General features: G+C 32.1%; 1 protein-coding gene and 1 long non-coding RNA gene across 5 annotated transcripts in view; both read right to left on the bottom strand.

Moving 5' to 3' along the window:
• Positions 1-29: 29 nt before the first annotated feature.
• On the bottom strand, positions 30-16,785 carry LOC145269577 (uncharacterized). 4 transcript variants are annotated; one of them, XM_080125320.1, is made up of 3 exons: positions 16,195-16,785; positions 5,338-5,438; positions 30-3,321 (listed from the first exon to the last, which is right to left on the bottom strand). In XM_080125320.1, exon 3 carries the CDS (start codon positions 2,272-2,274, stop codon positions 1,294-1,296), a length of 981 nt encoding a protein of 326 aa, XP_079981446.1. In that variant the 5' UTR covers positions 2,275-3,321; positions 5,338-5,438; positions 16,195-16,785; the 3' UTR covers positions 30-1,293. The 4 variants fall into 4 exon arrangements, with proteins under 4 accessions (XP_079981446.1, XP_079981443.1, XP_079981445.1 ...); XM_080125317.1 differs by lacking the exon at positions 16,195-16,785 and adding an exon at positions 14,862-15,282; XM_080125319.1 differs by lacking the exon at positions 16,195-16,785 and adding an exon at positions 5,835-5,934.
• A 6,799-nt stretch (positions 16,786-23,584) lies between these two features.
• LOC145269563 (uncharacterized) overlaps positions 23,585-23,859 on the bottom strand; it is a 106,055-nt gene continuing 105,780 nt past the window's right edge. Inside the window, exon 4 of the long non-coding RNA XR_013865097.1 lies at positions 23,585-23,841. This is a non-coding gene — a long non-coding RNA (uncharacterized LOC145269563). The remainder of the gene's footprint in view (positions 23,842-23,859) is intronic.

Here is a 23,859-nt window from a genome sequence, read left to right as displayed (position 1 = left end):
TTTTAAACACAAATATTAAAAAAATAAAATGCAGATTAATATGCTTTATTTATAAAACTGAACTCATACAAAAATAAAATACTACGATACAAATACTGTGCTTTTGGGTACAACTTGATAAAACAAAAAATAGAATAGCAAAAAAGTTTCCACGATCATTGATGTATTTATCAAAAAAAAATATGTGATTTGAAATTCATATTTCATACAGCGATAAGAAACGGATCATATACGAGAGTGTATTTTTCAAATCGAATTTGATTATTTAATTATCATTAGTATGAGTATGTACTTATCATTACAATGATTATTTAATTATGATTAGAATGATTCCTTGATTATCATTACTTATTTGATGATTCAACCCATTCTTTATTTTTTTTTGCAATGGAAGTTCTTTTTGTATTTCTGGCGATTCTTTTTGAGAAATGTTTGGAGCAAAATTGGTTTCTGATGCTGTTTCATTTGTTAGACAGTCTCGTTCGTAGTTCTGCTCGCTCTTATTTCATGGTGTTTGTGTACAATTTGAGGTTTGGATTTTGGGAGCTCATCAAATAGTGTCTGGTTCTCACAATACTTGCACAATGTTGATGGTCACTCTCTGAGATCCCCATAACTCCTGCAACTCTGGGCAGATACAGTTTAGACAGATACTGGTTTTGGTATGTTATTTTGTATGTTGTCAGAATTTTCCGTATTTTAGTTGCCAGTCTGTTCATGCCCTTTTGTGAACAATGGACAATGCCAAAGCTATATGCTATAACAGGCATTGATCGTTGTTTAATGCGAATGATCTTTTTGTTTGTCAATTCTGCTTTAAAGATTTTCCTAACGGAACGTATATATTGTAATATATTCTCTGCTAATTTTCTCACTCATCTTGGCATGTTGAATTGAATCGTTTTCTTCTATGCCAAGGTATTTGTATTTTTCTGTTATTTTAGGTCTTTCATGTCGCTATCTCCATCAAGCTATACGTTCCCCTTAGGCTCCTTTCTTCCAGCTTTGATGGAGTAATTGGGACATTTATCTAAACCAAACTTCATTTCAATATTTTTGGAAAATTCATAATAACCTGTAAGAGTCCACTTAAGTCAGTGTCTGAGTTGGCATACAGCTTGAGGTCATCCATAAAAAGCAGGTGGTATAATATTATTTCGGTCTTGTTAGAAGCCTTGACTCTGATTGTAAGTGCTTGACTTTTTTATTACCTTGCTTAACGGAGGTCTCGCAAGTTAAGTGCAATAGACTATGGTTAATAGATTCCTCTTCCGAATTTGATGTAAACTATTTTTACCGTTTTGTTTGTGTGGCTTTCTTCCTAGCATGTATTTCCATATGTCGCAACATATTGTTTTTAAGTGTAAAAGAAGAGCCACATACTTGACAAGAATATGGTTTCTCTCCGGTATGTATTCGCGTGTGTTGTAACAAACTTTGGTTTGTTGAAAAAGAAGCGCCACATACTTGACAAGAATATGGTTTTTCTCCTGTATGTATTCGCATGTGTGTCAACATATTGTGTTTCATTGTAAAACAAGTGCCGCATACTTCACACGAATATGGTTTCTCTCCTGTATGTATTCGCATGTGGTGTAAAAAACTATGTTTTGTTGAAAGAGAAGAGCCACATACTTCACAAGAATATGGTTTCTCTCCTGTATGTGTTCGAATGTGTAGCAACATATTTTGTTTTGTTCTATAAGAAGAGCCACACACTTCACAAGAATATGGTTTCTCTCCTGTATGTATTCGCATGTGTATCAGCATGTTTTGTTTCTGTGTAAAAGAAGAGCCGCATACTTCACAAGAATATGGTTTCTCTCCTGTATGTGTTCGCAGATGTTTCAACACACCTTCTTTTGTTGTAAAAGAAGAGCCACATATTTCACAAGAATGAGGTTTCTTTCTAGTATGTGTTTGCATGTGCTTTAGCATACTTTGTTTCTGTGTAAAGGAAGAGCCACATACTTGACAAGAATATGGTTTCTCTCCAGTATGAATTCGCATATGTCGCACGATATGTGATTTCTGTATAAAAGAAGAGCCACATACTTCACAAGAATATGGTTTCTCTCCAGTATGAAGTCGTATATGTTGCACCATATGTGATTTCTGTATAAAAGAAGAGCCACATATTTCACAAGAATATGGTTTCTCTCCAGTGTGTGTACGCATATGTCGTATTCTTTCAGATTTCTGTGCAAAAGAAAAGCCACATACTTCACAAGAATATGGCTTCTCGTTGGTATGTTTTTGCATGCGTTTTAACATACCTTGTCTATGTCTAAAGCAAGCGCCACATAATTGACAAAGATATGTTCACTTGTAATGGAAGAGCCACATATTTCGAAAGAATGTGTTTTATTGCTCGTATCTGTTTGCATATGAATTATGCATATTTGTTTAAAAAAGAACCAGATAGTTGAAAAGTAGTAAGAAAACAAAAAAACAAAAAGTATTTGATCAGATTAAGTGAAATATTTTGGTAAATATGTAGAATCACTCCACCCTCGAAAATTCTTAAAAACTCAACACTTTTATGCGTTTTCGGGGGTGCTAAAAACGAAAATAACGTTTAAAATTATGCCAAACGAGTAGTTTGGAAAATATAAAGATGTTTGTTTGTAAAAAGTGGGCTATAATAATTTAACGTAAAATGAGCACTCATTTTGTGGCCACAATTTTTTTTGGGGGGGGGGGCGCAATGGGACTTTCTTCCCACCCTCAGAATGTTGTGTAAGAGAGGGTTTATATTGGAGGCATATATAACGGGGGACTTAGAACAAATGATGATATTTATATACATTTACATCACACGGAAGACTCTGACAATTCTTGGGGACTCCATATTATTAATACAGAGCTGTGACTTTATACTTGAAAATTAAACTAAAGGAAGAGCCACATATTTGGAAGAATGTGTTTTGTTTCTTGTATGCGTTTTCATAGGAATTATGCATGTTTGTTTGAACAGAACCAGGTACTTCAAATGTAGTAGATTTTATGTGTCTTCAAATGAATTATGAATGTTTCTTAGAAAAAACAGATACTTGAAAATAGTAGATGTTATCTGTTTCAAAATTACATATTATATACAATTTTGATCATCTGTATTTTATGTCAGAAACTGGATACAGTTGACAATGAAATATAAAGTAAGATTTGATTTGAAGAAAGAATGACATTTGTCTTGTTCACAATAGCTAATTTAAACTTTCTAAATTTATTTTGTAATACAGTTTCATATTAAAAGTCACCAAGAAAATGTAGATCCATTCAAATCCAATGATACTGTTCTTCTCATAAATGAATGATATTCTGCAAGATTGAAAAGAATTAAAATATAAATTTCAAGAATAGATATTAATTTTATACATATTTTTCGAAATAAAGATAATTAAAATATTTGTAAATACATTGTCTATTTTTATATGAAATAAATTTTTATTTAATCAAAAAAGTGTTTTTATTTACACTTGAAGGAATCTTTATAAACAATTACTGTTGAAGTAATACTTAAAAGCAATTACAATTCAATTAACACTTTACAAAGATTACAGTGAAATCAAAAGTTGAAAAATTACAGTTTTAGTATACCCTCATTTTATCTGTAGTAGTTTAGTTTTGTATTTTACTTTCAATATAGTATTGGAAAAAATTAGTTTAGTTTTGTATTTTACTTTTAAGGTAGTATTCGAAAAAATAGATTAGTTTAGTATTTTACTTTCAATATAGTTTTGGAAAAAATTAGTTTAGTTCAGTATTTTACTTTCAATGAATATTGAAAAAAGTTAGTTTAGTTTTGTATTTTACTTTCAATATAGTACTGGTTAAAATTCTGTGGGATTTGAAGGTTAAATCCTCAGTGCAGGCAACCCAAAATACAATTGTGAATAACTTACGACTTCTATAAATATATATATATATATATATATATATATATATATATATATATATATATATATATTGTATAGTGTAAACACAATTTTTTTCAGTCAATTCTTTTGGAGGTGTTCCACAGAAATTATATATACATATATATACATATATATATATATATACATATATATATATGCATACATATATACATATATATATATACATACATATATATACATACATATATATATATACATATATATATACATATATATACATGCATATATATATACATATATATATATACATATATATATATATATACATATATATACATACATATATATACATATATATACATATATATATATACATATATATACATACATATATATATATATATATATATATATATAAAGAAAATACATAAAAATATATTTACTAAAAGTGTAAATTGTTAGATAGATTAAAGTACAGGAAAAAATTTAGTTAAATTTAATTTCCCTCGTTTTTAGAGTTTTAGATTTCTTTATTTTTATATTTTAGATTTTTTTTTAGATTTTCTTTTTATTTTAATTTAATTGTTATACTTTCTTTATGAATTTTAATTTTTTAGGTACATTCACATTTTCATAATTTCAATTGTGATATTTCATGTCTTTAATGTAAAAGATATAAATGAAACGAGGAAATGCTTCTTTCATGGATTACATACAGTATGGCAGAAAGTTCATAAGTTTGGCAATATACATCTGAAAGTCATAAGTGCAGTCACTTTTTCATAATTTCAATTGCGATATTTCATGTCCTAAATGTAAAAGATATAAATGAAACGTTTAAAGTCAAAGAATATGTTGTGTCAAATTTTATATGTTAAATTAGTAAAACATTGTATTCTATTTGAAGTACAATAATATGAATAAAACTGTTTATGTTAATATTATTTATATCAGTACCATAATAAAGAAATAATAAACACAAAATATTTGACAAATTCTGATAATTACCTGTTAGTAATAAATTCTTTACCACTGAAGCAGTCTACTTTTTAAGCTCTATTTGGTGTTTTTGGTTATAATTATATGCAGTTTACGTTTTCCAGAATAAAAGCGTAAATTGTTAAATGAAAGGACAGGAAAAAATAAAGTTAAATTTAATCCCCCCCCCATTTTTAGAGTTTTATACTTTATTTTAATTTAATTGTTTTACTTTCTTTTTGAATTTTAATTTTTTAAGTACATTCACTTTTTCATAATTTCAATTGTGATATTTCATGTCTTTAATGTAAAAGATATAAATAAAACTTTAAAGAGAAGTCAAAGAATATGTTGTGTCAAATTTTATATGTTTGAAGTACAATAATATGAATAAAACTGTTTATGTCAATATTATTTATATCATTACCATAATAAAGAAATAATAAACACAAAATATTTGACAAATTCGGATAATTACCTGTTAGTAATAAATTCTTTACCACTGAAGCAGTCTACGTTTTAGCTCTATTTGATGTTTTTGGTTATAATTATATGCAGTTTACTTTTTCCAGAATAAATCTGTAAAAGATAAATAAAATAATTTTGATTTTCCATAATGAAGATGTAAACAGTGTAGTTGCAAAGAATGTTTTTAATTCTCTTTTTTTTTCATATATTATAACACAAATAAATAAAAATTCTAGTTTTTTCAATAATTAAAAAACTGAATGTAAAATAATACGATTAAAATTAATTTCAGTTGTGATTTTTCATTAATGCAAAAGATATAAATGAAATGTTTAAAGTTCTCTTTAAAAGGTATGTCGTGTCAGATTTTATGTTAAATTAGTAAAACATTGAATTCTATTTGAAGTACAATAATATGAATAAAACTGTTTATGTCAATATTATTTATATCATTATCATAATAACGAAATAATAAACACAAACTATTTGACAAATTCGGATGATTACCTGTTATTAATAAATTCTTTACTACTGAAGCAGTCGATTTTTTAAGCTCTATTTGATGTTTTTGGCTATAATTATATGCAGTTTACATTTGGAAAAAAGCTGCAAAAGATAAATCAATTAATTTTGATTTTCCATGATGAAGATGTACACAGTTTGGATTTCATATTATTTCAATTTTTAATAAAATCCTCATTTTTTATATATTTTAATACAAACAAATCAAACACCAAGAAATCAAATCTCTAGTTATTTCATTAATAAAAAAACTGAATGAAAAATAATACGACTAAAATTCAAATAATTTGAAGTCAAGATTAAATAAATTCTTCTACATTGAACAGAAAAACTATTGCATTACATCAAAACAAAAACTGCTTTAAAACACAAAAAAATAATCAATTAATAGAAAATAATAGTTTGAGATTATATTTACATTTTGCAACATAATATATCAACACACATTTACACCAATAAAAGTGTATACACCTCCAAAACCTTATTATTTCACCATCACACGTAATCAAGCATGAACATGTTGGCTCTAAAACTGTGTAAGACTCTCCTATCTAAAAACTAGGGGATAAATTAGAATTAAGGGTAAGGTGTCAGTTTCACAGATAAGTTTAATGTAAGATGTTGCAATATTTTTTATCTCCTAATGGTGTAGGGTCCCTCACATTTGGTAGACTCTTTATAAACGCGGCTGCTAGAAACTGATGAATCAAATTAATTCACGTTCTGCTATCGACCAATCAGAAACCAGAATTGCTCCATAAAATTTAAACGTTTTAGCAACATTGCACGTATTTTTCTCGGGTCAACATGAAAAGGATCCTCTGCTCTTTGGCTGCAAAATTATGAAGTCTAGAACTAGAAATAACTGTCTACTAAGAATTAATCTCTCGGACTTGTATAGAAAAACTACTTATCGGAAACTGTTCTGAAACAAAAAGCATGGCTTACAACTCAAGATAAAATGATCAGTAACTTTTATACTGATAGTGTTTGAATGAGATCTAATCATTCTAGTCAAAACTTAGATATCCAGTATTCTATTTTTAGAATGGGTTGCATGAATTACGGTTTATTAGAGGATTAAGTGGAGATATTTGAGGAAATGTTGTTACCTAAACTTAGGATTGAGTTTTGAAACATCTCTCCCAAATAATTTATTTCTCTTAACTAAACAGAATCTGGTCATTTACTCTTAAAACACTATGCAGATGGACGATCTGCCCGAAATAGCTGATAAATTTATGCCAATTGTACCAGGTTGACAAGAAAATTCTTTCGGTTTTTAACTTTTGAATTAAGGTAAGCGAATCTCAGCTCAAACAAAAATTTATTGATCGAAATATACATTATGAGAATAAACATGCTTTACCAAACACAAACAAGTGTATTTATATTCTAGTAACATAAAAATCTTGCGTTCTGGTGGCGATGAAATCGTTGAAGGCGTTTTTTATATTTCTTAGGTTTGGGGAGCATTGCTCATTCAGAAAGTTGTCAAGATGCTTGAAAAAGTGGTAGTCAATAGATGAAAGGTTTGGAGAGTATGGCGGATTAGGCAGAGTTCCGTATCACAATTCATTCAATTTCTGCAGAGTTGGTTTAGCAACATGAAGTTGGGCATTCTCATGGAGGTAAATTGTTTTTTTTCTGTTGCAAGGTGTTTTCAAAGTTTCTCATGCATTTTCATACATTTGTAATCGGTTTTGTCTACATTAAAAATAACTGTAATGGATAAGACCAGTTGTAAACCTCCAAACAGTCAGCATGACCTTCTTTTGGTGCAACTCTGGCTTCTGGAAGTGATGTGAAGCTTTGTCGGCATCTAACCACTGAGATGAGCATTGCCAGTTGTTTAAAAAAAACACAAAACTCACATTTCATCACAAATGAAAACGTACTTGAGAAACAGGTTGTTCTTGTTGCGTAAAAGGGAAGACAACACTTCATATTGTTTAATTTCTTTTGGTTTCATTCAATTCATGCAGCACCCATTTATCAAGGTTTTTCATATTTCAAATCTTTTTAAACAGGCTGGAAATCATTGGATATGTTATGCTTAATTCAGAAGCATGTTCTTGGTTTTTATTAACCCTCTTAATTGATCGTTGTCAACATATGAATTCTGGCACAATTTTGTTTTTTATTCTAACATGTGCCTTACTAAATAAGAAATACGTGTTCATATAATTTTCTGGTATGATTTAAAAATAATATATAAACTGTAGAATGTATTATTAATGTTCTTTAACGCAAGGTTATTTATCTAAAATGATTTAAATTTCCCCTTATATCATGATGTCAATTTCAGAGAGAACGTCTTTAATTCATCACTGCTAAGAAATCAATACAAAACTAAAAAAAAAAATTAAAAACACAAATATTTGGAAGCATCTTCAATATAGCACAAAATAAACATTTTCAATTATTATTATATTATTTTTTTCTGTTATAAATTCTTCGTTTGCTTGGTTTGGCCTTTTTTGTTTATAAAAATGTTGCTTCAGATTTTAATCTGGCTTTTTTAGCATTTTTTTCCTGAAAAAGTTTGGCTTCCAACATTTATTTTAGTTTGATAAAACATTAACTCGATGATCAATTCGATTTCTTGTATTCGCGTATTTGAAAGAAGAACGTTTCGCTATGATCTACAGAATTCACCTAAAATTTTCAAAGAGATTAAATTAATTTTTTGGTAATGTTGACTGGTCCTTTACTATGAGTGTGAGTCTGCCCAATGAAATAGTTAATCCTGTAGTTGGAGTTAGCCCAGTGCTGCAAATTTAGTGGTTTTCTCACTAGATTTGAAGATTTTGTTTGCAAAATGGTAAAATTTTGATCTAACGGATAGAGATTTTCTTTCTAGAAAAATCTCTAAATATTTGACATCCAAACATCTGCAATATTAGATTTGAAAAATAAAGAAAAGTGCTTGAAAATACTTTAAAACATAAACTAAACTCATTCAGGTAGGTAGGAAAGTAACATTTATTACCTTTGTTAACAATTATATATTGACTATTTATTTTTTCGCCATTTTTTTCTTTTGGTTAACCACTCTTAACACTCGCTATAAAATTGATTCTTCTACGTACATTTCAGGGAGGGCGTTCCACCCTCTATAGTTTAAAATATTGTCTTAATTTAGAAGTATTTATTCACTTGGTAAAACTGTAGAAAAGATAACAGTCGAAAATTATATAATAAAAAAGCAACAGTAAAAAAAACCTACACCAAACGTAGTAGAATATAATTCTCTACCAATTTTTATACTAAAACTAAGTGTTTTTCAAATTTCAAAATATTTTGTACGAAGTAGTTTTTACATACTTAATAAAAAATAAAAGAAATAGCCGCTTGTGGCTTAAAATGTGGGGAGGCTTAATTGTGGAAAAATTGTAAGCAAATAACTTATTCTACCACTTACCCTAAGTTCAAGTTTTACTCCCAAATTTAGAGTTAGTGGTAATCATAGATTTTTCCATACAATTTTTCAAGAATGAAATCCCCAACGGTTAAGCAACAAGTTATTTGTTGTAAAAACAGCAAAAAATGAAATAAAAAGAATGTAAACTCAGTTACAGTACGTATAAAAGATACTCGCATTTTACTGCGTTTGGTATAAGGTATTTGTTGATTTTTCTTATTGTTTCCAATATCTCGATTGTTAACTATTCTACATTTTAAAGAATGACTGTTGCTTCTACTTTCTTGCTTAACTGCCAACATTCATGATTTTACTTATTTTTACTAAATTTTTCAACGTTTTGCCAGAAAGAACCACGTTTTCTATGGCACAGCATATGCTAACACCTCAGCAAAATTTATTGTTTATTTTTAAGCAAACATTAAAAACAGAAAGAAAGTTTTCCACGTGTGAAAATATATATACATATTTACTTGCCTTCCTATGATGGTTAAGTTAGACACAAGGTCGGTTTTTAATGTAGTGAAAACCTGGCTACCCCGAAAATAGGCACTCAAGATGGGGGAAACTGTTTCTTTTAAATTCTCACTCTTAAAGGATTTCTTCTTCATTGACAAAGGGCAGAAAAGATAAAGTATAGTATCAGAACACATACTATATATAAAACGTAGATTTTATTTGAAAAAGTAAAAACTAACACAATTAACCCGAAAATAAACAGATATTGTAAAATTGGAAAATATTTAAATAGTAAAATTTTGCTTCCATTTAAAAAATATAACAGAGCAGACAAAATATATTTGATTGTGAATGGTGGTGGGCATGAAAATGCTACCAAATTTAATGCAAAGTAACAGCTTTATTTCCCAGGCCTTTTACGATCCAAGGCTGAGGAATTTTTTTTATTTGGAACATAAATCCTGTATGTTTTACTTTTTAAGGGGAAGATACGCCATTATTGCGATTACTTTGTAATATATTTCAACTTAACTTTTATTATAAACACTGTATGATCTTTTTTTGTTTCTTTCAAAAAAAAACCCTCTTTGAAAAACAGATAAAAATAGCTGATAAATTTTTCCAGCTATCTGGGGAGCTAATCTCTTCAATATAATTGCAAAAATATATGGCGAGAAAACACATCATATTGTTATGTAGAGTAGGAAGGCAAAATATAGCGTTTTTTCATTTTGGTAGAATTTTTTGTTTCAAATTAGCGGTTTTAAAAATTTTCAGACGGCAAAAATTAAAAATCTAGTGATTTTTTTTTTTATATTTCTCTTCCTTGATCTTGTGGTTTTAAAAATCTCAGTTAACAACACTGATTAAGATCGCAAAACATGAAACCGAAATGAAAATATAAACGAAACGAAACAGAGCTTTCTTCTGTTTTTGTTTTTTTTTTCATTTTTATACTGTTTGTAACGATAACATGCCAATAAATGCGACGGTGATATTTATGCCATTATTTTTTCATTTTATTTTCGACTCTTTCAACAATTCTCAGGACTCCAAAGGAGAGAACATCATAGCACTATCTTTGTACACCTTCCCCCACAGAAAACAGTTCAAAGAATTATCGAGGATAAATGCTACTAAAGGCACGATAACTTAATCTTATGTCTTCGCCAGTAAATAAAGGTATATCACAGAAAGCGTTTGAAGGAATGAAAAGACTTTATTCTTGAACAAAGATAAGAAAACTCTAAACATAACTGAAAAACTAAACACAAAATGGAAGAGGCAGACGACAACTCTCAATAACACCGTCATGTTGAGTTATCTCCCTTGACTGATATGCAGTCATAATTTGATACTGGTATGACGCCTTTTTTTCTCTTTTCTCAAGATAAGGGCTATATATGTCAGCCTATGTTACATATATGGAGTGAGTTCCTAACAATATTTTGCATAATTTTTTAGTTTGGACTCATTTTCCTAAACATAATGTGAACGGATGGGGTGCAGAGATTCAGCCTTGTTCTGAGTTCAGGGTAAAGGTGTGTTACGTTGTATTCTGTGATCGGTATCGAGGCAAAGAATTAACCCTTTGAATATATTATTTATATATAGACAACATTTAAGAATTAGAATTAAAAAAAATAAAAATAAACAGTTCAAAGAATTAGATTTTGAAAAAATTAAACAGCGCAAAGAATTAAAATTTAGAATTTTTAAAAATTCAACAGTTTAAAGAATTTAGAATTTAAAAAAAATCCAATGGTTGAAAGCAGATTTTCAGTTCAAATAATTTAAATATACCAATAAACACTGTAGGCTTTTGAACCAATTAAACTAAGTAGGGGCAAAAATAAACGAATAAGGATAGGGACCTAGCTTGTTTTGAAAGCCGAATTATCATAATTTTTTTTGTAGGTTTCCAACAACTTTTTGATTGTATTTGAAAGATTAAGGACTAAACTTAATTTCCCAAAGAATAAAAATATTTGTACACCTTAAAAAACAAAAAAGTTATGAAAAATGTTTTCACGGCGAGTTAACCAATTCAGCTAAATTTTGAAGTTAAATAAATTCATTGTAAAAATCCTTTTATAGATAAATATTAGTTTTCTGGGTCTATCACAAAGATTAATAGTAAAGTAAAAGCCTAAGATATTGAATTTAAAAAACAAACACCTTCTTTATAGAGAAAATAGCAGAATTAGCCCCCAAACCGAGTGTTTTTGCCGTTTGCAAAAGCACAACAAACCTTACTTTTGGAAATACGGAATATATGGAGGCCCAAAATCTGAGACAGTCGAAAAGCTCTCTGACAATATCATGTAGTTAAAAAGAAGGAGGGGTTCTGGTTTATCCCCCCCCCCAAACGTGCATCTGTACATTTCTATTGTAAACGTTTGTATAAATTTTATCATTTTTTAATTTAATTATTTTTATATGTTCCGGTTTTTAATTTTTCTTTAATTATTGGCCAATATTATATAAAAATTATGTTACGCCAAAAGTTTCACATTCATGCAGGCAAGGAAATTATTAAAACCTCGCATATAAAAATTAAGTGAAATCTGTAATTAAAAAAAAGTAAAAATATTTTTGCTATTATAATTTTTTGTGTGAAAATATTAAATAAACAATGGTTAATTCAATAGTAATATCGGTAGTTCGATAAATTCATTTTTCTTTGAGTTATATCAGATTTATTAATACAGGCTTTAGGGGCTTTTTTCGTAATGTTCCTGTAATTTTTTTTCTTTTTTATTGTTACAAATTACGATGCTTTATTTATATAAAAAGGCAAAAATAAATTCTTGCGTTTTTTATTTACAACTGAAAACCATTACTTTAGTAAAGGTATTTTTGTTTAAACAATATAATACATTTCCACTGACAGTTAAACAAAAATAATTGGTTCATTAAATTTCGCGATCATTATTTGATAAATATTCAAATTTTCATTAAAATTGGTTTATTTCCTGATTTTTGGTGAATTTTTAAGTAAAGGAAGGGATCAAAATGTTTATACATTTTGAGCATCGGCATTCATTTTGCCCGTACCTAGATTAAACATTTTACATTAGACAAAACACAAAAACTTACCTAGTTAGGTAGAAAAGTAACTTATCTTGCCTTTGATAACATTTATTTTTTATATATATTTTTTTTATTTTTGTTTTTTTTTGACAACTTTTTCGCTTGTTGTCTTCCGTCCACAATATCCCCCCAAAAAACAGTGAATTCTTGTTATTTATTTATTTTTTTACATTTATTTTTATTACAAAAACATTTTCTACTTTTTTTGTTTTTGTTGTTATTTTAAAATATTTAGCAGCAAATTAATTTTAAACAACAACAACACACAAAACAAAAGAAAACGAAGTTTGGGCACTTCTGCGTGACAGTGACATATTAGCAACAGAGACGAGTTATCGACCTCTGTTCTTCGACATTATGTTCATTATGTCAACCTCAAATATAAACAAGTGTTTACGATAATGAAAAAATATATAATAACAAAATAAATAACAAAAAATATGAAAATCGAAATATTTATTGCACAAAAAATGTATCAAAATATAATTTTAATGAATTAATATTTTTTCAATGAATGATTCATAACTGAAAATAAAATCTATATATCTATAAAAGTGAACGTGCCTGTGTGTCTGTGTGTATACATTTCCCTACGCAATAACTCTGTCAATTTTAAGTCTACAGACTCGAAATTTGATATACAGGGTACTGAGATATGGGAAAATCTTTGTGGCCGGTTCTCAGTCAGAAATTTGGCTGATAAGGGGTCAAAGTTCAAGGATTTGACCTTTGAGAACTCTTCCAAACTCCTCCGATAATTTGGCGTCTAAACACTTGAAATTTTAGATATAGGATCCTTGGACATGGATCTAACTTAATAACTTGATTTGAGCTCAAAACAATAAATGTTAAGGGGTCATAATAGAGGTCAAATTAAAAAAAAAATTGACCTCTGCGGTCTCTATCAAATTACTCAGTCAATTTCTGGTCTAAACATTTGAAATTTGACATAAAGGGTATTCAGAGATAGGGCAAGCTTTTTAATCGGCTATGGTCGAAAATTTTTAGTTACCAATATATAAGTGTATGTATGTATGTATGTTTGCATGTCTGCCTAAAACTTCCGACAGAGGCGACGGATTTTACCAAGATCAGTATCGTTTTGAAGATTGGCCTTTCAGACGACAAATATCGAAAAATTGGCTAAAAACATTAATATCTTAACTTTTTACTAGGCACTTTTCTACAGGTGCGGGTTGCTTTTTTCGTCTATATTTTTGAAAGTCATCCTCTCTTTTCGATTGTCTAGCCTTAATTTAAACATAAGTAATGTCCGGTTTGTTGGTGGTCGTAACAGCAAAGACGTTAGGTATTTTTCCAGTTCCTTTCCTCTTTCGTGGTACGGGTTGAGCCTGCCTTCCTACTACCTGTCATAATATAGGCTAAGAGACTATTAGTCGCCTAGAGTTATGCCCCTTGGCCCGTGACGTATGAATCTCGTCCGCCATTGTTTCTCAGTGCAACGTTTACTACTAGACAATAAAGAACGCATTTTACACCACCTTCGAGTCTGTTTATCAATGCTTCCAAAGTATGTATTATCACGACACTACCACTTTCTTTTTTCTTTTCTTTTTTTTTTGCTCAACATACACATCCAAACACCCGGGCAACGCCAGGCTGAAATGCTAGTAAGAAATATTTTAAAAACATGAAATATTCATAGACTGTTTTTAGATTTTTTTTTTTTTTTTTTACGGTAAGGTTGTATAAAAATGTAGCAAAATATAATTAAAAAAAAAATGAAATATTTATAGAGGTTTAAGAATATTTTTTTTTTGTATAGAAAAATTGTATAAAAATGTAGCAAAATATAATTTTAATTTGCACGCACTTTTAGAAAAGAAAGAGTTATCGACCCCTGTTCTTTGGCTGACAAGTGACATCTGTCGGCGGTTTTTGAAACTAAAATACACACATTCGCCTCATGTCACCGACATTCAGAAGTGCCGAAGTGGCAATTACATTTCGTTTTGAAAATTAATAAAAAACATATTTACTAGAAGGTGAAATAATTCAAGTAATATTATACTTACATTTATTGAATCGTTTTTCGCTTGACTTTTTTTATGGAAATATTCGTTGATGTTTTAAGAGTTTTGTGTGTGTGTTTTCTTTTTTTTTTAAGCAGAATTAAGTGAATCTCGTCAAGGTCAAATAACGCATTGTGTCATCATCAAAACTGAGGTTTTCTACTGGGTTTCTCTCCCCCCCCCTCTCTTTGCAATGTTTGTTATTGTTATTTATTTAAAACACAATTGTTACATTTTATTTTTACTTATTATTCTGTAAATTTTTATTTTTAATCGTTATCGTTGTTAAATTTTAATCAATAAGTCTAACCTTGTGACCTCATTAGTTTAGAAGCTGAGCAGGAGGACAAAAAACGCTTTGTTGTCAGATTGAAGTAGTCAGCGCATGCGTCGTCAAGCAGCCTTTTCTTTTCTTTTCTTTCTTTCTCTCTCTCTCTCTCTCTCTCTCTCTCTCTCTCTCTCTCTCTCTCTCTCTCTCTCTCTCTCTATATATATATATATATATATATATATATATATATATATATATATATATATATATATATATATATGCTCTTATTCTAGTTATTATTATTTATCAACCTCGCCGGAAACGTACATTTATTTTTTTATAATTATAAATATTTTTTGTCGCTTCTACACGATTGGGACGAGACTTCAGAAATCGTAAAACTGAATTTCACATGGAAACAAAGGTATCTACGTATTCCTCGTATCTTTAAGATGATTATAAAAAAAAAAAAATTACGAAAATTGATGAGGTAGAAAAATTTTTTATTAAAGAAAATAAAAATAGAATTTGAAGAAAAGGATCGTAAAACACAGGAGAGTTCAAAAAGGAAGGTAATTTTTCGTTTCAATTAAAAAAAAAAAAATGGTTCCGCTAATGTTTTATCTGCTAGCTCGATTATAGTTATTTTTTATTTTTTATTTTAATGATTGAGTAATATTTAGATAATTTCGACTGCATAATTTGTAAGCTACTATTGTAACTTTTAAGAATTGATAAAAGTCAGTTGAAGCCAGGGTTTTTTGGAGTTTTTTTTTATCTGACAAATCCATTTATCGATTACAAAATCTCGTCACAATAGTGTAGAAGCGCGAGTAAATATTGTGTGAAAAAGGGACACTTCTACATGTCAATGATATGAGGCGTCCGAGATGAGTTATCGACCCCTGCTTTTTGCTCTCTATCGGCCGTTGTCAGAACGGCCCGTTCTGTGAACCTGAAATGTAAACAAGTGTCTCCGAGGACACAAAAATCTATAATAACGAAATAAAGAACAAGAAAATACTTTTTTGTTTTTGTATTTTTGAGAAAACTTGAAGCACTTACCTGCGACTCTCAGGAAGAGTGGCAACAGAAACCTTTTGTGTGGGTGATGACTCTTTTTATATTGGTAGTTGGTACGTTTAACTTATTTGATTGGCTCTGGATTATAAGAAGAATGGAGTGAACTGAATTTTGGTTGTGATTTCAGTTTGGGATTGGAGTTGAAGGAAATTGAATCGTTACCCTTATTACCAGACCGACAAGGTTCTACAATCCTTGTTGACCTCTACCTTTCAGTGGAGAAAGTCCCCACCCCACAGTATAAAAAGAATTTTTCACAGTAAGATTGTATAAACATGTAGCAAAATATAATTTTATTACATATAATTTTAGTGGCGAAATGTCCATTTCAGCAGCGTAAATTATTTCACAGACAAAAATTTATAAAAATATAAAACACCCTTGCATGGACCAGGGTTCCAGGCAGGAGCGTAAAAAAGGCCAAATTTGGCTTCAAAAGGGCCAATCTGGCAAGCCTGTTTCATTATCTTTACATGCGGATTCCCATTAATGAAAACAACACAACGCGTACACTTGGTTTACTGGCGTCTTATTTTATTCTCGCGCCATTATCTACAATAAAAGTTTGTCACCGCCAAGGGACGTTACTCTAGCGGTGTAACCTGAGATTAGTTCCTCTTGCAACATCTTCCCCCTTTTAAGAACAACAACAAAGAAAAAAGATCCACTAACAAAAACACAAAATGATTAAAATACAAAAACAAAACAATGCTTTGTCCTTGTGACCTAGGCCTTCACTGGGCTGACTACCCTCCTGCCTAACAGGGATTATTCTTCCCTTTTCATTTGGACTCAATTAGTTCGTATAGTCTTTGAATCTAGCCGGATTCCTTACTAGTCTCCCTGAACGTGTCATCCTCATTCCTTCAGTATTTTGGTTTGCTAGGGATGGCGTCGCCGGCCTCATTCCTTCTCTTCTATTACTTTCGAGCCGAGATGTTTGCGAATAACAACCCCTTCTCTACTTGGCAGTTAAGTTATTGGTGCCTCCTTGCTAGGCCTTTGGTATGACTGAGGGATCAATGATGGTGATGGGAGTGCTTCTGCTGTTTTTTTTTTAAATCCACCCTATTACGTCAGAGCAACTCCCCATCAACTTTGACATGGTATGACCTCTCATCCAGTCTCTGCCACACAACTGCCTTCTTCCACTCTCGCTGACCTTTTATGTGTGGTTTAATACGTACCACATCTCCATATTGCACTGACTGAAGTGGTTTTACTTTCTGGTTGAAATAATGCTTTTGTTTTCTGCTGTCCCACTTAACTGTTTTGCTTAGATTTTTGTGTAGTTCTGGTCCGACTAGGTCCTCCCTGGTTGGAAGAAGTGTCTTTGTTCTTCTTGACATTAGATTCTGCGCAGGTGATGAGTGACCCTTGGCTGGCGTATTCTTGTTATCCAGCATCGCTAGGTATGGATCAGCCTTATCTTCCATTGATTTCCGGAAAAAGGTTCTTTGCCATCTTTACAGCAGATTCTACTTTTCCATTTGCCTTGCTATTGTAAGGACTGACGGGTGTATACGCAAAACACCACTTTCTTGCAAAGGTGGAGAATTCTTGACTCCTAAACTGTGGTCCATTATCAGTGACCACCTGATCTGGTATCCCATGTCGTGCAAAATGGTGATTGAACTTAGTGATCACCGTTCTAGCTTGTGTAGTCGGGAGATGGTTAATTTCCCAGAAATTACTCATATAATCAACGGTGCAGAGATAGTACCTATCTGCAAAGCTAAAGAGATCTACTCCTACTTTTGCCCAGGGTCTCTTCGGAATTTCATGAACCATTAAAGGCTCTGCAGGATTGGCTACCTCATATTTCCTACACGCTGGGCATTTTGAGACAAAGTCTCTGATGTCACTATTCATATTTGGCCAGTACAAGCATTCTCTTGCTCTTCTGCCTTCGACCCCTAGGCGTGTGGAATGCAATTTTTCTTTTAACACGGCTCGCTGTGTTCTTGGTACTATTACTCGGTTTCCTCTGAATATTAATCCATCTTGTACCGTCATTTCATTCCACATGCTGAAATATGGTCTCACCTCTGGCCATCCTTCCACAATTACTTGCTATAACATCTGCATACATCTGTCTTCTTTTGTGGCTGAGCGCAATTCGAGCAACCTTCCCTCTGTCACTGGAATATATTCTGTTTCCGGGACACCATCATCATCATCATCATCATCATCATCATCATCGGTACATTCATTGCTCACTCCATGAATGTATGCCCTTGATAATGTGTCTGCTAGGAACATCTTCTTACCAGGATGATATAAAACAATCGCATTGTAAACTTGCAACCGCATTAACATATTTTGCAGTCGCTTTGGGCATTTCCCCAATTCTTTTTTCATTATTGCTTCTAATGGTTTATGATCAGTCAGTACTGTAACCTGTTGACCAGATGTGTATTGGTGAAACCGTTCACAGGCATAAACCACTGCCAATAGTTCTTTCTCAATCCATGCCTATCGGGTTTCTGTGTCTGAAAGTGCTCGGCTAATATATGCTAAGGGTTGACCTTCTTGTAGCAATGCAGCCCCCATTCCTTTCTCACTTGAATCACATTGAACGACCAATGGTTTGTTGGGGTCATAGTATCTCAATACTGGTGCTTCACTCACCAACGTTTTGATTTTCTCAAAAGCTTCTTCATGGATCTGAGACCATGTCCATGGCACATCCGCCTTTGTTAAGTTGCGAATTGGAGCCATCACGTCAGAGATGTGGGGCAGAAACTTTGCCAAATAATTCACAAATCCTCCCAATTGTTGCACTCCCTTAATGTCTGTTGGCCGTGGCATATCTTTTATGGCTTTTATTTTCTCAGGATCTAGAAGTAAACCCTCACTGGTTATCCTGTGACCCAGGAATGATACAGATGTTTGCAGTAAATTCATTTTTTCAGCATTCAATCGCATTCTACGATCACGACATCTTTGCAACAGCCTTCTGAGTTTGTTTATCATGGTCCTATGTTGCTTCTTCCATCGTTTTACCAATCCCAACCACCAGAAGATCGTCTGCTTTGTTGATGATTCCTTTCAAATCGGCCACATTATTATATAGTTCTCTTTGAAATATTTCCATGGCTGGAGCAATTCCAAATGGTAAAACCTTCCATCGAAACCGACCATATAGAGTGGCAAAAATGGTCAAGCGACTGCTGACTTCATCTAACTTCAGGTGCAAAAATCCATCCCTTAGATCAAGAGTTGAGAAAACTTTGCTATCAGCAAGTTCTGGGGGAGATCGCCCAGTACCGGTAACTGGAAATGCTCCCGTTTAAGAGCCTTATTTAATGGTCTGGGGTCAATACATATCCGTAACTTTCCATTTGTTTTATTACCAGTGATAAGGCACTTACCCATGGTGTTGGCTCGTTCACTGGTTCAATTACCTTCTTGTTGACCAGTCTTTCTAATTCGGCTTTCACTTTACCTTGATAGCCACTGGTATTGTTCGAGCCACTGCCACATATGGTGCTACGTTGGAGTTCACCTCCAGATCAACATCTTCAAGTAACGTACCCAATTCTTCCTGGAATACATCCTGAAATTCGGATATGATGCTCTCCGGGTGCTTGATGCTGTGTTTTTGAGATATGTTTGCAACCCTCTTAAATTTGCCATTGTTCACACTAATGAGTGCCATTTGCTAGATGGCATTCGCTCCAAGTAGTGGATGGAAATCTTCCTTTACAATGACAAACTTCACTGCATACTTGAGTCCGGTTTTGGGTTTATCATTTTTATCTGATGTTCTCCTACCGGTTTCATTTATGACCCGTCCCACATGACAAGCGTCTTATTGGGCTGCTCAAGTGTTTTTTCCGCCACATGTTTCTCGTTCAGGATGTTCACTGAGGCTCCACTATCTAGCTGAAAAACAACCGGCTTTCATTTGACCATCATTTCTGCCTTTATCACTTCAGGTCTGATAGAATTGATTCCTTCTTTTGTGGTCACACTGTCCACGTGTCCATAGTCTGAACAATCACTACTGCTATCGCTATCATCTTGTTTTCCAACAAACCGAATATTCTTTTTTCTTGATTTGCATCTTTTTGCAAAGTGCTGCTTTCCATTGCATTTGAAACATGTCTTCCCAAAAGCTGGACGAAACTCTTTTCCGGGTTCATGTAACAATGCATACACCCTACACCTTCTGTTACTTTCTGTGGTTATTGGCCTTCCCTTAGGCTTCAAGTCCACTCAGTTAACTGCCTCAGGTCTCAGAATTCTAGACTGTAGCGCTGCATTTTCCGATAGTTTGCATATGTCTATGCATCTCTGTAAGTCCAACTGTCTCATTTTAAGCAGTTCCGCTTGGGTGTGGGGGTTGTGTACTCCAAGAATTATCTGGTCTCGTAGTATGGAAGAGACACAATTCTCACAGAAATTGCATGTCTTTATCAACGTACAGAGTGCTGTGATAAATGCTTCCACTGTTTCACCTTCTCCCTGTTTTCTTGTGTGGAAGATATATCGTTCGTATGTCTCATTAATATCTCCAATGGCATACTTATCGAACGCTTGAAGAATTTCACTGGGTGTTCTCTCTTCTTCCGGAGTCTGAAATTGAAATCCATAATATACTTTTAACGCTTTGTCTCCAAGTGTATGAAGCAACATCGCCGTTTGGTATGGTACTGGCTGTCTCGCTAGATACGTGATGTTAGCATAGTTATTCCATCTTAATTTAAACAGCTTCCAGTTCGCTGACAAATTATTTTCCATACACAGGGGTTGTGGGGGCCGTATCCCCGCGACTGGTCTATTTATCTCTTCCATGTTAAGTTCGGACACTTTTTTTTTTTCAATACAATCTTGTGTTTTATGGCCGATTAAATTGGTTTAAACTTCTTTTTTCATATTATTTAAACGCAAATAGATCACAATGACCAGATAAAGCAAAACAAACTTTATTTTGTGTGTGTGTGTGTGTGTGTGTGTGTGTGTGTGTGCGCGCGCGCGCAATGTAACACAATAAATCAAACATTACTTATCTTCGTTTATTTTTCTTACAATACATTTTCCATTTTGTATTCTTCCTTGGAACTCTGTTCATCCGACCGCTGCCAACATGTTTCATTATATTTACATGTGGATTTCCATTAATGAAAACAACACAACACGTACATTTGGTTTACAGGCATCTTATTTTATTCTCGCACAATTCTCTACAATACAAGTCTGTCACCGCCAATGGATTTTACTCTAGTAGTGTAACCTGAGAGTAGTCCCTCATGCAACAAAGCCTTAGAAAGGCTTAAATTCCAAAACAAGATGGCAGTCACCGTGGTTGTATATTTAGTTTAATAAAACATGTTTAAAAAAAAAAAAATTCGAATTTTACTTCAGCCCTAATGTGTTTTATATAAAAATAAATATTTTTTATAAATTTTTGTCTGTCAAATAATTTACGCCGCTGAAATGCACATTAGCCATTTTAGTTTGTCAATGTAGCACAATAGAATTTTAAAAACATTTATAGAGATTTAAGTATATATTTTTTGGTACAGAAAGTTTTTTTTTTCACAGTAAGATTGTGTAAACATATATACAAATAAAGGCATAGCATGAGTTATCGATCCTATTCTAGACTGACAAACGCCCTCTACCGGCCGTTCTTGAAACTAAAATGCGCACATTTGTCCATATCATTGACATGCAGAAGTGCCGAAAAGGGTTTTGCTTGATGAACAAACGTAAGATTCTATTATGAATTTAAATTAATAAAGTTAATAAATGGCCCCATTTTATTTTTATCTACATTGGAAGTGGAGCGAGTCAAGGCCTGCCATTAAGCTACGCATAAAAACTACATTATTAACGAATCAGTTGTGCTTAAAGGACCAACGTAAATATAACTTTTTATTGCTTTTTAGAATTAAAAGATTCGAAAAAGACGAGACGAACCATAAAAATGTCGGTGCTTTTATATTATTGTAATATTTGTTTATTTGTTATTATAACATATCTTAAAATTAAGGGAAACGAAAAATTATTTTTAAATAAAAAACTGTTCTCGAAAAATTGGATCAAGTAAAGATTAGATACCGCGTAACAGAAGACAAAGATTGTCGAACATTTCAAGTGGCACCGGTTGTTCGACCTTGACATTGCCGTTGGTTGTTTGTAAACACGTCAAATAGCAAGCATGTTCGAATGTTCGCGAGCAAGATTTAAAAAAAATATATATTTACAAAACTTTTTAAGATTTAAAAGAAAAAAAATATATTTACAAAACAATTTCTTTAATCTTAAATATTTACAAAACTTTTAAGGATTACAAAAAACAACAACCTTTTCTCTATTTACGCAAAACATTTTAATGTAAGTAATAAAACGAAGTATTTAAATAAAATATATTTAAAGAAATGGGTGTCTTTCTGAGTGCGTTCTTTTTATATATTTACAGAACGTTTGGTAAATTTTCAGATTAGGTCCACCTCCACAATTTTCTATTAAATGGCGACTTTAAAATATTTTAGGCCATGCTGAATACGAAAATCGCCTTGACATTTTGCAGAAATAATTAGTTATCGAGATATAAAGAGTTGTATTATGCATTGTATTCTTTGGCGGCCATCTTTGTTACGCGCGTAGATTTGTTTATGGCGCGCACACGCGCGTAAAAACGATAGCCGCCAAAGAATACAATGTATAATACAACTTTTTATATCTCGATAACTAATTATTTCTGCAAAATTTCAAAGCAATTTTCGTATTCAGCACGGCCGAAAACCTCTAATAGTCGTCATTTAAAAGAAAATTGTGGAGGTAGACCTAATCTGAAAAGGGGTTAATACCATGCAAACGGCAAATTTGGGACGGGTTTAAATGTCAGATTCGTTTTCAGCGGCGTCGATAACCTCTAATAACTCAAACTAGAATGGTCGGCGTGGTGTTATAGTTAAAATAAACATTTACCAAACAGAATACCTGATCAATTTACGTGATTTTTATAATATGACATTTTCGTCCCAATACTTACATTACCATTTTGGTATTTTTTACGACTTGCCCCAACGTAGAAAAACACCCCCAACCACCCATGTTAAGAACAGCTTTCGAGGTTGGGGGGGGGGGTTCAGTCATACATGAGTAGATTTGTTTATGGCGCGCGCACGCACGTAAAAAATGGCCACCAATGAATACAATGCATAATACAACTTTTTATATGTCGATAACTACTTATTTCTGCAAAATTTCAATGCGATTTTCGCATTCAGCATAGTCGAAAACCTATCCAAGTTGTCATTTAAAAGAAAATTGTGGAGGTGGATAATCTGAAAATTTACCAAAAGCATTATGAACAACGTAACAACACACACACACACACACACACACACACACACACAAAAAAAAAAAAATGAACTACATTTTTTTGAAAACTTGTTATTTCAAACCTCCGCTAAAGAATCCTCCGCGATGTGTGAATGTAACAAGTCACTTTACTACGCGCGTGCATGCGCGAACGCATCATGTAAGAAAAGCGTTAACGAAAGCGGTGAAATGGCGCAAAGTAGTCTCAGGCTCCAGGGGTTAATACCATGCAAACGGTAAGTTTGCGACGGGTTTAAATGCCAGATCCATTGTCAGCGGCCTCGATAATCCCTAAAAAACAAACTAGAA

Source organism: Euprymna scolopes, chromosome 45 (assembly GCF_053919585.1).
Source record: "Euprymna scolopes isolate OS-2025 chromosome 45, ASM5391958v1, whole genome shotgun sequence".
NCBI lineage: Eukaryota > Metazoa > Mollusca > Cephalopoda > Sepiida > Sepiolidae > Euprymna > Euprymna scolopes.
This window is presented reverse-complemented; position numbering and strand designations above follow the sequence as displayed.

Coding starts and splice junctions, on each gene's coding strand:
- LOC145269577 (XM_080125320.1), bottom strand. CDS start 2,274: ATGTTAAAACGCATGCAAAAACATACCAACGAGAAGCCATATTCTTGT.